General features: G+C 46.4%; 1 protein-coding gene across 5 annotated transcripts; it reads right to left on the minus strand.

The window, feature by feature from the left end:
• Positions 1–888: 888 nt before the first annotated feature.
• On the minus strand, positions 889–17742 carry CBX3 (chromobox 3). Of its 5 annotated transcripts, none has more exons than XM_040433609.1 (6): positions 17624–17736; positions 16666–16737; positions 13757–13896; positions 10018–10183; positions 5795–5889; positions 889–1475 (listed from the first exon to the last, which is right to left on the minus strand). In XM_040433609.1, the coding sequence occupies exons 2-6, from the start codon at positions 16687–16689 to the stop codon at positions 1349–1351; spliced, it is 552 nt and encodes a 183-aa protein (XP_040289543.1). In that variant the 5' UTR covers positions 16690–16737; positions 17624–17736; the 3' UTR covers positions 889–1348. The 5 variants fall into 5 exon arrangements, with proteins under 5 accessions (XP_040289543.1, XP_040289544.1, XP_040289545.1 ...); XM_040433610.1 differs by having other exon boundaries at positions 17628–17675; XM_040433611.1 differs by lacking the exon at positions 17624–17736 and adding an exon at positions 16864–16919.
• Between the last annotated feature and the right edge of the window lie 645 nt (positions 17743–18387).

Below are 18387 nucleotides of genomic sequence, written 5' to 3' on the forward strand. Positions count from 1 at the left end.
TTAACCAGTTGCATTACAGCACAATCTTAAAGGGGTTTTGTCACCACATACAAAGGGGGCATATCGCTAGGATATGCCCTTATTGTCCGATAGGTGCAAGTCCCACCCCTGGGACCCACACCTACAACGAGAACGGAGCAGGGAAATTAATGGAGGGCACACTGCGCATTTCAATGGGGCCACCAAAAATAGCTGAGCTGGCTCGGCTATTTCAGTCTACCCCAAAGAAATGAAGGGGAGCAGGGGCTGTGTGCGTGCTCCCATTCACTTGTATGGGAGCAGCAATAGGTGGTGGACAGACCCCAGGATCCTCCAGCCACAGCGCTCTCCGCTCCGTTTTCCTTCTAGGTGGGACCCGCATCTATCAGACAATGAGGGCATTTTTCTCAGATTCTAAAATGGTCCCCTTTAATTGTATGGGGGGGGAGGGGGGTGTAGGGCTGTGAAAATAGACGAAAATAGGACATCTGTTTTTGACCTGTTATTCACTGGCCGTCCAAAAATAGCCATGTGAATAACCCCATAGGCTACCACTATTCTTAAAATGACAACCACACACACCTTTCATTGTGATTCATGTATATATAGCTTTACTCCCGGGGGGAGCAGACATGGTGGGGGAGCTTTATCAAACTGGAGTAAAGTAGAACTGGCTTAGATGCCCATAGCAACCAGTGTCCAACCTTAATTTTCCAAAGGAGCTGTAAAAAAATGAAACGTGGATTCTGATTGGTTGCTATGACTAAGCCAGTTCTTTACTCCAGTTTGATAAATCTCCCCAGATAGGTTTCACGTATTTGGCCCAAGTTACAGCAATGCAGTCTGAATCCGACTTCATGAATTAACACCCCCCCTCCCCCCCCCCCAAATAAAAGCTGGAGTCACAGGTGAGAATATAAAACTATTTATTGAACACTGCTCACCAGTATTTACATTGAAGTAAACAATATACAGTCAGGTAACATTCCACTTACTACAAAGGTCTCCACAGCACATCCACTGAAGCAGTGCCTGGAGCTAATAACCTATGATAAAGACTGGGCTAAAGCATGAACATGCACGACAACTGAAGGCTACAAAACACTTGCAAGTCTGTATTATAGATGCTCGGACTTCAGCAGAATGAAAAAAAAAAAATTTAAAATAAAAAAAAAAAGGCCGGACAGGGCAAATACATGTATCAAAGGCTCTACAGGCCAAGTACATTTTGTGGGGCCACATTTTTTGCCAAATTACTGGTGCGGTTTATTCAGAAAAAACTAAATTAATAACCTCATCATTAAGGTGGCCAAAAGAAGGGGAAAAAAAAAGTTCAATAAAAAAAGTCTACCCGTAAATAGCAATGACTTTACTGCGCTTCATCTTCTGGACAAGAGTGCCATGTTAATCTCTCTTCATAAAATGCAATTACCACTTGAGGACACTTCATATTTGCTTCTTTTGCTGGGACCAAGTCTGCTTCATCTGAATCTTTCCTGTAACAATATAGAATAGGTTTACCACGTGACCAGGATTCCTTATACCACGGGCAATAAAGGACTGCAACTTACAGCTATATAGTGAAAGTCATTCAATAAGACCAGTAATTTAGACACCCGTCTTAATAACCCTGCCCCTTTATGTCACCCAATTACGTAGAGGCACCGTCCTCTACATACCTTAGGTGCATCCACCACCAGTGTACAAAAGCCTTAAAGGGAACCTGTCACCAGGATTTTGTGCATAGAGCTGGGGACATGGGCTGCTAGGTGGCCGCTAGCACATCTGCAATACCCAGTCCCCATAGCTCTCTGCGCTTTTATAGTGTTAAAAAACCTTTTTTATCAATATGCAAATGACCTGATGTGTCCTATGTCCGGAGATGAGTCAAGCGGAAAGGAGCCCAGCACCACCCCGCGTCCTCCGAACCTCCTCTTTGCTGGCGTCAGAGCTGGAGCGCCGAAATCTCGCGATGCGCGAGCTAGCACATGCGCAGTGTCGGCATCATGTTCATTCCCTGTGCTGGCATCAGCACAGGGAACGAACTACGCATGCGCTAGCTCGCGCATCGCGAGATTTCGGCGCTCCAGCTCTGTGACGTCAGCCAGCAAGGGGGAGATTCGGAGGACGCGGGGCGGTGCTGGGCTCCTTTCCGCTTGACTCATCTCCGGACACAGGACACATCAGGTCATTTGCATATTGATCAAAAAGGTTTAACACAATAAAAGAGCAGAGAGCTGTGGGGACTGGGTATTGCAGCTGCCTGTGCCTGATACGCCCGTGCGGACTTCTCCGTTCGGCTTCATGGAGCGAAGTGCGCATGCGCCGGCACTTCGCTCAACCTCCCGATGACCTGAACACTGGCGCCAGGCTGTCAGAGGCCTGTGCGCACGCGCGGGATGTTAGAGAAGGAGGGGGGAGTGAGGGAGAGCCGGAGGCGTAGCAAAGGATTCTGAGGCGGCGCTGATGACAGCAAAGGAGGAGCTGGGCACTAACTGCGGCGAGTGCGGGTGGCATCTGGAAGACATGAGCATCCCCTTGGGCACCTTTGTGAGATGAATGACAGGTTAGTTATAACGTTTTTTTAGACAAAATGAGCCTACAGATTTCGGTTATAAGACCACATTAGGAATCGCTAGAGCTCCATGAACATAACCATATTTTTAAATGGGGGGTAAAAAACTGGTGACAGAATCCCTTTAAATCTGCAGCAGATCCCTTGCAGGCGTAGGCTTAGATCCTTTTCTACAGCATAAACTGACTGAAAATTATAAATGAGATGGGTCTGCCTTTGTCACCTTTTTAAAAAAAAGTGGCATACGTGGTGTGGAAGTAGTCACAAATCAACTCTGCAACATAACCGGTGCCAAATAGTGGTGTATATTTGGTCACAACCTCCAGTATTTCTAAATGCTTTGTAAAATATAAAACAACCTGTTCAGGCTTTCATTCAGAAGTTCAATTTTTCATAGTACCCATATTCTTACTCTGAACAGCCCAGAACAGATAGTGGCGGCAAACCTATAGCACAGGTGCCAGAAGCAGCACTCAGAGCCCCCTCTGTGGGCACCCAAACTCTGGAAAAAGTCTATGGTGTTCCAATATACCTTAGACTTTCTGCCATTCTTCAGTGCAGGGTGCTCCATGAACGGAGCAGGCAGCGCACTGATTGTAGGCAGGCCATTATAGCTAAGTTATAAAATACATGGAAGATAGACTATATTGGAATTCAGGTTAAAGGGCTTCTGTCACCCCACTACTTGCTGGTAGCTACTGCAGAAAACCGCCCCCCTCGCCGTGTTGATTGACAGGGCCAGCCGGGATCTCCTCCTCCGGCCAGCCCTGTCGGCATTTCAAAAATCGCGCGCCTGTGTTCATTCGGCGCAGGCGCTCTGAGATGAGGAGGCTCGTCTCCTCAGTGCGCCTGCGCCGATGACGTCTTCTATTTCGGTGATGTCATCGGCGCAGGCGCACTGAGGGAGTGCTGAGGAGACGAGCCTCCTCATCTCAGAGCGCCTGCGCCGAATGAACACAGGCGCGCGATTTTTGAAATGCCGACAGGGCTGGCCGGAGGAGGAGATCCCGGCTGGCCCTGTCAATCAACACGGCGAGGGGGGCGGTTTTCTGCAGTAGCTACCAGCAAGTAGCTGCCCTACTTGCTGGTAGAGACCTAATTTACATATTATAAAACTTCATTTTTGGAAGAAACTGCTGGATCAAAAGTAACACCATTATATTTTCATATATCGCAATATAACCAATTTAACTAGCCCCAAAAAAAAAAAAAAAAAAAAAAAAATCACTTTAGCCCTTTAAATTGCTGTGTTGGCACTTGCCAATAAAGTGGGTTTTGAGTTGCAGTTTGGGCACTCGGTCTCATGCCTAGTGCAGAGCCCGACTGAGACCCTAAGGCTGGGTTCACACTTGAGCGTTTTACAGCGCGTTCAAACGCGCTGTAAAACGCTCAACACATGAAAACCAATGCTTCCCTATGGCCCTGGTTCTCACATGAGCGTTTTACAGCGCGTTTGAACGCGCTGAAAATGCCTTACGCTCAAACAAGTTCTTGAGCTTCTTTGGGGCGTTTTGACGTGCGTTTGTGGCCATAGGACACTGCAGTCAATCACTCAAACGCGCGTTTACTATTGCAAAAAACGCACATAAAAACGTACGAAAAAAACGCGCATATCAACTACGCTCAGGTCTACCCATCCTAAATCATATTTCCTCAACTGCAGCCCTCATGGCCCACCTACCGGTCATGTTTTCAGGTGGTATAATTAGTGTCCCTGCATCAGGACTTACCACAGGTATTCATTCTGTGGATATTCTCAAATCATGACCGGTAGGTCGGCCCTGAGGACCACTGCCCTGCATGGCAACTAGTTTCTCCTGGGGTTGCATTGCCCAAGGAATAACCAGATTTGCCCAGACAGTCCATTCAAAGCAGGTCTCCAACATACGCTGCCCCATTTAAGAGGGCATCCTCATGAAAGGTTGCTACACATCTACGACCACTTAAAGAACTCCCATAAAAATGTATTCTGATGTGTCAGAAAGATAAATTATGTAAACTAGTGAAGGTAATTTTCTTAATAGTATCTGTATTTGTGAGTTAGTTATCCCCCCCCCACCCTTTTCTGATCCTCAGCTGTGTCATGGTGACCACTGACTATTCAAATAAAACTTGTCTCCATGTGTTCCTATGGAATCCTCAAAGTCAGTCTCATAGGAATGAATAGAGAAGTAACTGACTTTCCTGTCCCATGTCAGTTGGAGATCAGCGTGTTGGTCACATGACACAGCTGAGGACCAGAAGGGAGGTTATAACTCACAAATACAGTCACTAATATGACGATTACCATCACTAGTTTACATCATGCACATTTCTAACAGGTAAGAGAATAAAAAATTTGGGAGTGCTTCAACTTTTTGGGCAAAAATAAATAAATCCTTACCCATGCACTGTACAAATGATTCTACTGTGTGCAATGTAGATCCACTACACTTCTACTATTCATAATGCTAGGGCTACACTATGGGCCGGCCGAAAATAGTCCCGAGTGCAGCACTTGGCTGTTTTACGCAGTTCTATGGAGAGTGAGTGAACAGGTCAACCCACTGTTCCATTAATACAGGGAAACAGGACTGCTCTGCGGGGTTCCCACCAGACACTTATCCTGTATCCAGAGGATCGGTGACAAGTTTATATTGTGGGAAAACCCCTTTGAATCCAGTGATGCTGCTAGACTTAAAGGGAACCCGTCACCAGTTTTATGGTGTCCTAACTAAGGGCAACATAAATAAGTGACTGATTCTCTTAGCAAAATGCTGGGTCACTTTCTTTAATTGACCCAGTCAATCTACCAACATCTTGTATTGAAAAGCTCCAGCTGATAATGATGAGTCATGAATATTCATGAACTCCTGACTCTCCCTGCCCACCTGCTGCTGATTGACAGTTATTTTCCATATGAATCAGCAGCAGGTGGGCAGGGGAGTGGCTATAGCTCTGAATTAAAATAAACGCTGGACTCACTGACATCACCCTGGACTCAAATCAGCTCATTAGCATACGGCATCTGTGTATATTATGAGGTAACTATCTGTCACACCAGTAAGTTAATACATCATCTAACGTACTTTTTAGTAGTTAATGATTATAATCTAATAATATACAATCAAATATCCACATGACAGGTTCCCTTTAAGTGGAGCCACTAAAATATAAAAACATGTGACCCGTAGAGTAAAGCCAACATGTATTTAGACTTTACGAAGTTACCTACTTCACCTTAACATAGACTTCACTCACCATTTCATAAGGAACATCAGCTCCCCGCTGCTGTCTGTAGCTCCAATTATCCTCTCTGGTTCTAAAGCTCTAGAAAAACCTCTCGGTTTGTCAACCTGTAAAAGAAACAATACATCTGTGCACAAAAATAAAAGGCAAGTAGGGCAAAAACAATAGATTAAGTAATATCACTAGAAGTATGAAAAAATAAATTAAAATGATCAGCAGTGCAATAAGTGAAGCAATGACCTATCAAAGTCACTGCAGAAAAACCACCTAAGAAATGTAGGGATTACAAGCGGCTGAGTACCAACTAGTAGTCTTCTGTACCCGACACTGGTAGAGGAGCAAAAACAAAAATCACACAACTCCATAGGGAAAGTCTGCAGAAGTAGCTGGCAAGAGGCCTTCACATTTGAAAGATCACAAATAGGTCTGAAATGATTCATCGATTTAAATCAATGTAATCGAGCCAATAAAATCCTCAATGCAGTTTACCTGCATCGAGGATTCGTTTAAATCACGAGCGTGAGTGAAGCCTCTCACTCACCGCTCCATGGCCTCCCGACTCAGCACAGCAATGAACAGCAGGTCCTATAACTACCGGTACTTCAGAGGCCGCTGAGGTAAACCAAAATGGCTGCTGCCGTCCCGCCAAACCTGACTGAACAGCAGACCATGGGAGGAGCCAGCGCATCACCTGACCCTTACAAGTCGCCATGGAGCCCGGCTCACACACCTCCGGCAGTTCCTATAGCAACAAGTAACTTTTTTTCTGGTTTTCGGTCTGGAACCAGAGCTGGGTGGAGATGTGGAGTGACTGTTTCATCCTGCAGGACCAGCACTCCGCATGGCCGCTGTGTGCTAGGCACCACATGTACTTCTGTCCCAGCGTCCTCTATCACTTACTGTATGGGCTCAATATGGTGGTCTGACCTAAAACCCCACGCATCTCTAGCTCTCCACTCTAATGGGGTCTCCCTCTCTGACACCCATATATTTTTATTGACAGAGGCTGATCTGAGAGGAGGACCACTTTAATAGGGTATTCTAGTAGAAGTTATTCCCTATCTACAGGACAGGGCATTACTATGAGATCAGAGTGGGTCTCAGTGCTGGGGAACCCACTGATCACAAGAATGCTGCCCCCCCCCCCCCTTCCATACCCTGGAATGAATGGATGGCTGGTCAATCATGCACACAGTTGCGCCATTCATTTTCTATGGGACTGTTAAGAGATTATCGAGTACCACGCCCAGCTATATCCATGAATGGAGCTGCAGTGTGCATGCTTGACCAGAGCTATATTTTGGGGGGTATAGACCCCGCATTCTTGTGATCAGAGGAGCTGCAACACTGATTCATGCTGCACCCATCAGTGTTTGCCTGCATAGTGGTGCCCCAGCTATCCAGGGAACTGCAGCACATCTGCATTCAAGTGAACTGGGTAGGCTGCCATACGTGGCAGTGCTGCTGGGCAGGGAAACACTGAGGGTACGTGAACATGGGATTCATACTTACCTGCAGTCTTATGCGCTGCCTCCACTTTCCGGTTCCCGCACTGTTTACATCAGGCTGTGCATAGACAGCGGTGATGAGGTCAAAAGCAGCACTGAAGCTACTCATTGGCAGGAGAGACGCATGTGACCAGGCCCACGCACAACCAGATTTAAGACAGGCAAGTATGACGTGTGTCAGTAGGTGGACTGCAAGCACTTACTAGAAAATTTGTAAACAGTGGTGCATCAGGGAGTAGTCAGCTCCCTGCCATTGGTAGTTGAGCACAGGTAGGAGAGATACAATGACATAATCAGGCCCGCTTTGTTGAGCCCAGACTGGAGCAGATGTGCTCCGCTCATTGGGGAGGGGGGGGGGGGGGGGGGGGGGAGAGCTATATGCTCTCATTGACTAATGTGGTCCAAGGCCATCTTCCGGCATACATGTTGGGTATCGTCCAAAGCTTTTTTTGTCCACCCAAAACTCAGCTTGAATGCTGTAACAAGGCCAGACCCCATTACAGTCAATGGCTGCAGCAGCCGACCCGGCAGATATGGTACATTCTGGCTGTTCTTCTGACTGAATGTGTATTGCTGCTGCAGCTGTGAAAGAAGCCTTGTGTGCGCAGTTATTTGCTATACCACTAAGTAAATAATATTGTTTTTATGAAGCAATACGTTATTTTAATTTTTTTTATTAGATTACTCAATTAAACATGTAAAATGTTTGATAGAATACAAGATTACTAAAATAATCATTTACTGCAGCCCCAATAGCAAACTCCGGTCAAAGCCAAAATGCTAGGGAGTAGACAGACTGATCTAGGGTGAAGTCGGCTGCAGATCTAGTGAAGCAGGCTGTGTGAGTCTAGTGGTAGCTTTATGGTGGTCTTGAGGGAAGATTTAGCAAAACTGGCGTAAAGGAGTTCTTTAAAATGAGGTGGAATCTGATTGGTTGCCATGGCCTTTTACACTAGTTTTGATAAATCTTCCCCTTAGTTTTAAAAAGTAGAGAGGATAGCAATATGGCTAGTAATGGTATGAAGGGAGACATTCCCACAACTACAGTGCTGCATGTGTACAAACCCAGTAGTGTCCAAATGCCAGGCGACATCACATGAAGTTGGTAAAGCGGCCTGGACTGGCCAAAATTCCTCCTACTCTCTCCTTTATCAAGAAAAAGGAAGCTGAAGCTATATTTTAGCCAGTGCAGGCTTCCTTACGTCAAGTGGAATTTGGACATTACCATGTTTGTGCACATGGAGCACGCTACCGCAGACTTCCTCCTACAGCAATGTACTATTCTATGCCTCCATGTTTAAACACAGACCACCAGTAAGCTATTGCCATAGAAGTTTATGCAGCCAGGTTCAGCGAGTCTCCAACAGGCTTCACCTCAGATCCGTGTGAGTTTTGTTTTCCTTAGCATTTTGGACTTGCAACAAGATTAGTTCAGTCTAATATGTGAGGGCCTCTCGCCAGCTACTGCCACAGACGTGCCTTACATTTCCTCACGGAGTGGTGTGCGTTTCTTCCGGCAGTGTCAGGGGAGAACACTTAGTACTCAATTGATTTTAATTCCCAGCCGTTGGGTGTGAGATCACTACATTTAGGAAATACATTTCTAGTACACTGCAACATGGATTCAAGACCTCTACAAAAAAGGCTTCTCTGACAACCACTGGTTCAATGCAAATACCAAGCGCCCCAAGGTTTTTTTTTTTTATTCCACTCAATTTGGACAAAAAAATAAAATATATATTTAATTGATCTTCATTAAAACTGAAAGGTGTTCTGGGAAATCTGCTGAGCAGTTTGTATTTGCAGGCTCTCTTCAAAATGAACCCTGTCAAACAGCAGCTCTGAATGCAGGACATGTAGCTTCGCTCACACTCATTTAAGCTAAATTCTTATAAAAAACAAAAAAAACAAAAAAAAAACCTCCTTTCTTTATACTTGCCTGTTTCTTCAGTGGCCTTCTTGCTGCACTGGTCTGGTACACCAAATGCAGTTTGTTCAAACAGCTGCGGTGAAATGCCTGAAACCGCACACAACCACTGCAGCTGATAGTGGTCCTCAGCTGTAGGCCACATGTCATAGCCAAGCACAGGGGAGGGCAGTAGCATAGAACAGGCAATGTGTTTTATTTTAAGATACTGTAGGGGTTGTCAAGCGATTAATTATCTCGAATAACTAAAGATGGCAACAGTTTAATCAAAATGATTGTTCACTAAAAGGTTTCACAAATTTTACCACATTTTAAGTGTTTGTATTAGGCAAAAGATCTTCCACCCACTGCGCGGTTTCCTTGAACATATATGGTCAGTTTCAACTATTGAAAAGCTAATATGGACTAAATGTGCATGTCTGTCTGTGAAAGGATCGTTCAGATGAGTTTTCAACTACTGTTTGATCAAGTACTTTCTAATGTAAATGGCCACCCTTAGGGGCTGAACATTCAAGCACTAAAAGACTGATAAAGTAGCAAGCCATTTGTAGTGCTTAGATCAGTGTTTCCCAACCAGTGCGGGCATGCTGGGAGTTGTAGTTTTGCAACAGCTGGAGGCACACTGGTTGGGAAACACTGGCTTAGATTATCCTTTGGTAAGTGATGTTTGAATAAAGCTTGAAGGCCAGCTTTGATTGATACTAGAGAAACACTAGTACAACTTTTTGTTTTTGAGCTGGAGGACAGGACTCGACACTGACAAGTAGGGCAGATGAGCCAGCATTAGAACATAGCCTTACCGATTCTCGCTTCTTTTTGGACTTGCTTTCTTCAGATTCACTGTCAGACACAGATTTTCGCTTGGCACCTTCTGGTTTTTCTTTGCCAGCCTTCTGAGAGTTGAGAAAAGCTTCAATTAACTCTGGACAATCCAGGTTCTCTTCTGGTTCCCAAGTATTGTCAGCACTGTCAAGTTTAGAACAAACAAAATGTCATACAGAAAGTTAAGGGCAAAAATACTGAAGTCTGGAAAGTGCTGCTTAGGTATACAACTAAATATAGAAACCATATGCACTAAAGGTCTCCTTCCTTATCAGGGTATCTTCACATGACCGTATTTACAGGTCAGCATCTATTCAGCAATTTTTGCAGAATGGATGCGGACCCCTTCATTTCAATGGGGCTGCAAGAGATGTGGACAGCACACTGTGGTATCCGCATCCATACTGCCGTTCCGTGACACTGCAAAAAAGACTTATCATTTCTATCACAGTGCTAGCCATGTGCGTTCTGCAAAATGCTGGTATCCCTCTGTTCAGACTCCATAATACTCAGCTGGTCTCCATCATGTGACAGATCAGTCTTTGGCTTGCTGATCTGAAATGACGGGTCCTCAATATTAAAAGCCTGTGGAACCCCTTTAAAGAGGACCTTTCATTGGTCCAAACATTGTAAGATAATCATCAGGCTACATAGAGCGGCACCCAGGGATCTCACTGCACTTACTATCCCTGGGCGCCGCTCCGTCCTCCGGTATATTCATTGAATTGGTTCAACTAGGCGGAGTCTGCCCCGTTTCACCCTGGGCGTTCCTTCTCCCCCAATCGCAGCGCAGAGCTCACAGCCTGGGAGAAGGAACGCCCGGGGGCAGACTTCGCCTAGTAGAACCAATTCAGTGAAGATACCGTAGGACACAGCAGGCAAACGGAGCAGCGCCCAGGGATAATAAGTGCAGTGAGATCCCTGGGCGCCGCTCTATGTAGCCTGATAATCATCTTACAATGTTTGGACCATGAAAGGGCCTCTAATGTTTCTTTGACAAAGAACATAAAATTAAATGCCACACAAAATATATGAAAGAAGCCTGGTTACCCCACCCCCCAGTTGACGTCTGACATCACGTGCCGGTTACATAGGAAATATGTGCCCTCGGTATTTTAGTGTCACAGAACAGCGTCTGCCCTGCAGCAGAGATCAGTGCAATAACTGATCTCAACACTGAAGCCAGCATTTGGAACAAGCTTTTAAGGGTTTTTCTGAGTCTTTAATCAGCTGAATGAAGAGGTCATGACAGCTGACAAGGCTCCGTCCCGATACAGTGAAAAGGACTAAAGTGTAGTAGAGATTATGGTCACAACCATGTGCTTGGGCTAAATAATGTATGAGATATGGCTGAGGGTTATGGCTGTGGTCACAGAAAAGCCCTTTAATGCTTCTGATAAAAGGAACGGGACTGGGCCAAGATTACAACCCTTATTTCAAGCCGATCTAGAGTTATAGAACGTATTATAGGCCTAAGCGGCACATTTCCACAAGCTTCAGCATCAATGTCTTCTGGCATGCTTTACAGGCTTCATGTGTGACTTGCCTTCTAGGATGCAATGTCTTTAAACCAGGCTTCATACACTAAACGAATGTAGGAAACGATTGTATTCTAGAACAGCTAACAGTCACATCTGTGGCAGAGATTCCTAGAGGTTTACGTTACAGATCAGACCCCCTTACAAGTCACAGTCAATGGGGTCTCAGGACCCAATTGGTTCTGTCATTTGACAAATGCCGCTTCTGTTATTTTTATTGTTCTGCTCCTATAACTGAGCAGAACTGAAAAAAAGAAATACCGTCAGTGTAAATGAAGCCTAAGCAGTTATGTCCGACTACCTACATTAACCATTAAAACAGAAAATTGCTGAGTTATGATACAAGCGGTAACTCAGAACCCTGTACTTACAAAATTACTGAATGTTACAATATTAGAATAGCTGTCCACCATCCCTGAGGTGCTCAGTCCTAGAAAACTGATAATTTGTGCCAGCAGGAAAGCAGTTATTTAGGAGCCAAAGCTTAAAGAGGACCTTTCACCGATTATGACACTGAACTAACTATACAGACATGGAGAGCGGCACCCGGGGATCTCACTGCACTTACTATTATCCCTGGGGGCCGCTCCGTTCTCCTGCTATGCCCTCTGGTATCTCCGGTCACAAAGTTATGGTAGGCGGAGTCTGCCCTTGTTCTTCTGTAGCGCTGGCCAATCGCATTGCAGAGCTCACAGCCTGGGAGCCTATGAGCTCTGCGATTGGCCAGCGCTAGAGCAGAACAAGGTCAGACTCCGCCTACCATAACTTAGTGATTGGAATCTCCGCCTACTATAACTTAGTGGCCGGAGATACCGGAGGACATAGCGGGAGAACAGAGCGGCGCCCGGGGATAATAGTAAGTGCAGTGAGATCCCCGGGCGCCGCTCTACATGTCTGTATTCTTAGTTCACATTGTCATAATCGGTGAAAGGTCCTCTTTAAGCATTACTTTAGAAGAAAGCACCCTAGTGTGGCGTAGACAATGAGGGGAGATTAGTCAAAGTGGTTGTAAAGTAGAACTGGCATAGTTACCCACAGCAACCAATCAGATTCCACCTTCCATTTTGCAAAGAAGCTCAGAAAAACAAAAGATGGACTTCTGATTGGTTGCTATGGACAACTAAGCCAGTTCTACTTTACAACAGTTTCATCTTAATAGGTTAAAATAATCCCAATACTGCAGGGCAGCCCACTCAAATTTTAAAGGGGTCGTGTCAAATTTTAAAAGAGGACCTTCCACCAGTTTACTTTATAAAACCAATACCTAATACTGTATTCCATGCTCAGGAGATGCCATCTCGCTAATTTTCTTCATGGTCCTCTCCTCTGTTTCGCCAAGTGATATGCTAATAGCGTCAGTACATGGTGGAGACATCAGCAATTCTCAGTGGGAGTCTTCTCCTTGGCTGGAACGTGGTCCAATCACTGCGAACTGCTCCACAGCCAGAGAGGAGAGTTGTTCTCATGAAATGTGGTAAATTGGTTAACAGGCTATGGAAGCCAGCATAGTACTAGCTGTACTCTTATTACATAGCCTGTTTTTTGTGCGGTTTACTAAGTCTCACAAGAACAACTCTGGTGGCTGTGGAGCGTTCCACAGGGATTGGCACTGAGAAGCCGATTTCTCCTCCTCCCTGAACTAATGCTATTAATTAGCTTATCAGGCGCCAAAACCAAACATGGTGCACATCAGCGCAAGAGAGGAGAGGATCATGACTATAGATGAGGTATAAAAACTGGTGAAAGGTCCTCTAACATCCGAGATCCACAAAATAATAAGTACCTGCTTGGTGGGGGTCTGACGACTTGAGACCCATTGCCTAGTCTGAACAGAGTGAAGGGTCATGCTTCACGCTGCTGCTCCATTCATTTTGGAGTCTGCTATTTCCTGCGAGCCCAAAGTGAATGAATGGAGCAGCAGTATGCAAGCTTGGCACAACCTCTGAGATTACTGCCGGAGAAGTTTTGAGCATCATATAACTCCCCAGAGGGAGTGTTACAGGGAGTATGTGGGACGATTTACCGATTTTACATATTCAACTAAATCTGGCTTAAGGGCTACTGGAAACTCAGACACCAATGTCTATAGCAAAAACAATGCATCATGTACCTGGGAAACAAAAAAAATATATATATTTTCATTTCGACTAAGTGCTCGGCAAATGAGGACTCTACTCACTCTGTGAAGCCTTTCCATTTCAGATAATATTCGACCTTTCCATTTACAACGCGCCTGTCCAGAACCTTTTCTACTACAAACTCTTCGGGTTCTGCCTCTTCGACTTTCTTGCCCTTTCCATTCTGCTTCTTCCCCATTTCCTATTGACAAGACAAAAAGAAAAAAAACAAACCAAAATGTTTGACAGGCCAAATCTTCCCAAACCAGCCATAGTCATGTATTGTATACAGTGGTGTGAAGTCACATTTATCATGCAGTTAAATACATAGCACATGATGTAACAGCTGCGTCCCTGCAGTGCTCCAACACTGCTAAATAGTCTGTTACATAGCAAGGCATAAAGTTCCCAAAGCATCCTGGGTCTGTGTCGCCATATGTGCGCGAGTGCACCCAGCGCTTTGAGTGAAAGCAACACAGGATGCTTCCGGTTGTAACAATTCCCCGTCCACTTATGTGGAGGTTTGACCACTGGGATCCCCAACAATCATGAAAAAGGGAACCTGATGACTGCAGGGATCCCCAAAATTAATGCAGTGATCGGTTAGGCATAGGCACTGCTGCTCCATTCATTTCTATGGGACTGGAGATCACCAGCACTTTACCAATTACAGCAGTCCCATAGATTTTAAGGGAGCAGCTCTGCACATGCCTGACCTGCTGCTCCATTTTGGGGGGTCTCAGCAACTGGACCCTGAATAGTCTTCTTATCCCCTTCCTATGGGCAGGGGATAACTTGTTACAGACTGAATACCCCTTTAAGTATAAGCTACTGCATAAAGGGGGGGGGGGGGGGTTCTCCACATTTTCTATATTAGTGAACTATCCTCAGGACAGGTCATCTACAGGGTTGAGCGAATCGTGTTCAGATTTGAAACAGATTCATAAAAAAAAAAAAAAAAAATTTAAGACTCTCAGCTCCATCCTATTATAAAATGTATGTCCTCCGTGTTGGTCTTTCCAAAGTTTCAGCAAATATCGCGAGACTAACTTCCCTTTGAAGTCTGCTCCATGCCTCATTAATGAAGCAGAGCTCAGCTTCTTATCTTGACACAGTAATTTATGCAAATAAACTAAATGACACGTGATACAAGAAAGTGGCTCCAGAAATACCTCCATAGAGGACATACATTTTACAGTGGGGGGTCCATATTCTCAATGAAGTTTTTAAAAGAAACTGCTTCGGATACAACAATTTGAACCAGATTCGCTCAACCCTAGTCACCAATATCAGATCGGTAGGGGCCCGACCGCCGATCAGCGGTTTGAAGTGAACGTTGGTCTCTTGCCTGTTTACCTTCTCGGCATCGCAGTGTGTGCAGTGTGATTACAGCTCCTCACTCCAATGGGACGGACCTGTAGTATTCACTTGATTGGAGTGAATGGCGGAGCTGTAATGACATCTGCTCACTGATGCAACAACGAGAAGAGATCAGAAAACCTCTCACATGACCTCTTCTCGTAGTAAGTCACCAATAGCAGATCAATGGGGCTCGATTACCCCCCACTATCAGCAGCCTCCTTTGAATGGGAACTGATCAGCAGTGCGCCAGCAGTACCAATACATGGCAAAAAAAAACTCTGCTTCTGGCTCAATCCACTGCCCCCCGATCTGATACTGAGGACCTATCCCGAGGATCATCATTAACATCAAGTAGCCAAAGATCCCCTTTACATAGAAAATCTGAAACTTAAAGGGGTTGTCTCACTTCAGCAAACTGAATTAATCAAGTAGAGAAAGTTAACATAAGACACTTACTAATGTATTGTGATTCTCCATATTGCTTCCTTTGCTGTGTGGATTCATTTTTCCAATCACATTATACACTGCTCGTATTCAGGGGTTACAACCACCTTGCAATCCAGCAGTGGTGGTCGTGCTTCTACACTGTAGGCAAGGACACTGGCCTCTCTGGTAGCCAGGACCACAAGGTTCCTATAGCGTGCAAGCAAAACTATGGCTGCTGGATTGCAGGGTGACCGCAACCATGGATACAAGCAATGTATGTGATGGAAAAAATTAATCCAACCAGCAAAGGAGGCAATATGGACAATAGCAATACATCAGTAAGTGGCTTGCATTAGATTCCTCGACATCGATGCTCATCCTGCAGCCATCCAGTTGTTGCACAACTACAACTCCCAGCATGCCCTAGTAGCTGTAGGCTGTCCAAGCATATTGGAAAAGATGACTCTCCAGCTGTAGCAAAACTACAACTCCCAGCATGCCTGGGCAGCCTACAGCTATTAGGGCATGCTGGGAGTTGTAGTTTTGAAACAAGTGGAGGGCCGCAAGTTGTGCATCCGAGGTCTACATGATAAATGCCTTTTGCATAAATGAAACAACCCCTTTACCCCCCCCCCAATGACCTCCTGCAAATGCTTTGCTTCCATAGAGGACAGCGAATGACTCGCATTCCCTTCAATGGGGACATCACATTTTTCAGAGCCAACCTCAAGTGTAAATAAATGCTAAATATGAATGGTGCCTTCTATGGTCTGGTATCACAACTCCCATCATGCCCTCTAGGATGGAGCACTGCACACATATATAACAGAAGTTGTACATAACGGTGGAGCTGGCTGGAGATCACACATTGTATGAAGAGACACAGGCATCCTCTAACGGCTGCGGTAACGCTACAGTCGGCACGCAGGTCACCCCCGCCCGCTTACCGGTCACAGCCGCGCGCCGCAGACGACACCACACAAAGTTGCTTTTATCCTCGACCACCCTAGGCCTGATGTAGGCGCGGCCCCGCCCCGCGCATGCGCAGCACCGCCCGCTCCCAAGCACACCAGGACTGTGTAAGCCGCCACCATAGTGAGCAGGCACGGCCGGGACCGATCGCCCGCGCCCCCCCTCCCCCATATACATCACAAGTGCAAGACAATATAATCAGAGTTACTACCTGCTTCTCCAGTCTGGCCTGCATTTAATATCTATTATCTGGTCACCTTATCGCTGTGCGGCACTATGAATCCTGTGTGCGAAATACATATAGAGCTTTTAGTACATCAGGCAGGTCTCTAGAGGACACACAGACAGACGGCGCGGGCGAACCGGGGCGCAGCGGATAACCAACCCCCCCACTATAGGTGCGACTTACCTGCTCCATGGGAAGGCGCTGCAGCTATGCTATGGGACAAGCGCTGGCTCCAGTATTCCCACTGGGCAGGGAAAGGCTAGTCCCGCCCACAGGGCATCCTAATGTGTAACCGATTGCCATCTACCTGCTAGGATGCCCGTCTACAGTACATTACAAAGAAGAGACCCTCCCGCCTTGCAGATCACAAGGACTGTGTGCACTTAAAGAAACAGTAACCCCAAAGCCCCCACTACTGCTAAAAGTACAAGCTGCTGCCATTGTAGAGACATCGGGGTTCACGATCCCTTTAAATCCCTCTCATCCGCAGCTATGGATATTACTGGCACCTCCCACATAACTTGAAGATGGTTTTATTACCGCACTAGTCCCGCAACCCATTGCGCAAAAACCCCCAAAAAACAACAACTGCAGTCTAGTGAGGCAGCAGAGATTGCTGCACATGGAGGGAGACAACGCTACAGAGCAGCCATTACATGCCAGCGCCGCACATGCTCAGCATTTCCCGCCAGCACCGCACACAGCTACAACGGCGGGGGAAAGGGGAAAAAATAACTACGGAAGCCCGCTCAGCACCGGCACACACGCGTCTGCGCCATCTTGCCCGCTCCCGCAATTCTTGCACATTCGGTACAACCGAGCCCAACGTCCCCTCACTCAGCTTCCATCTACAGAACAATAGCCCGGGGGTCCAGGGACTACCCCCGGGCACGGACTACTCTCCCCAGCGTGCTGCATAGCCATACGTGGAGCCAGCCATTACCTGCCTCTGCTCCGCTTCTTGCACTTGTTTCGCACGGTACTGCTCCTCCGTCAGTTCTTACCGACAACCGCCTTCTACTGCCGCGCGCACGACGTCACTGCGCACGCGGGTGGGCGTGGCTTCACCGTGTGACGTGAGAGAACAATGGGCTCTCCGAACATTCTGGCGGGTATTTTACTGGCGCGAAGGTTAACCCCTTCCCCGCCGTGGAAGTCCATACCTCTAGCGTGAACAGCGTCGTCTGAGGAGGCCTCGTTCACGATGGGGTTAACCCTCCATCTGCACAGTCTCGCCAGGGTGCCGGTCGCGAGTCTCTAGCAGTACAGGCTCCTATTTACATGTGCAGGTTTTGGGATGGACTTTTTACAGCCAAAATCAGGAGTGAATAATAATTTTAAAAAAATGAGAGTAGTGAGATAGGTATCTTTTTATGAACCCTGAATGCGTGAATATGCTAGAATTGGCACATGGTTGCAGTCAGGGGTGCACCCTGCTCCTTTCTGCTGCCTGAGGCAAAAACTGAAACGGCGCGCCTCCGTCCCGCATCTCCCGTATTGCTGACTTATTCAAGTGAATGGGTCCGCATCCCTGGTGCGGGGTGCACACGGCCGGCGCCCATGTATTGCCTCCTTCAGCTGGTGTAGGCGACCAGCGTAATAATTTCCGATTACACTACAACCCTGAGGTAGGTAGTCCACCAACAGAATACCGCCTTTGTCCCAGAAAACGGCCGCCATGACTGTTTTGGCCGCTTTCTGGATGCG

The sequence above is a fragment of the Bufo bufo genome, chromosome 5, assembly GCF_905171765.1.
Source record: "Bufo bufo chromosome 5, aBufBuf1.1, whole genome shotgun sequence".
NCBI lineage: Eukaryota > Metazoa > Chordata > Amphibia > Anura > Bufonidae > Bufo > Bufo bufo.

Bases quoted from the DNA above. Each gene is read 5' to 3' on its own strand.
- CBX3 (XM_040433609.1), bottom strand. From the start codon at position 16,689: ATGCAGGCCAGACTGGAGAAGCAG. The intron at 10,184-13,756 runs GTGAGTAGAGTC...TAAACTTGACAG, and splicing joins AAATGGAAAGGCTTCACAGA to TGCTGACAATACTTGGGAAC. The intron at 1,476-5,794 runs GTGAGTGAAGTC...ATATTGTTACAG, and splicing joins CTGATGTTCCTTATGAAATG to GAAAGATTCAGATGAAGCAG.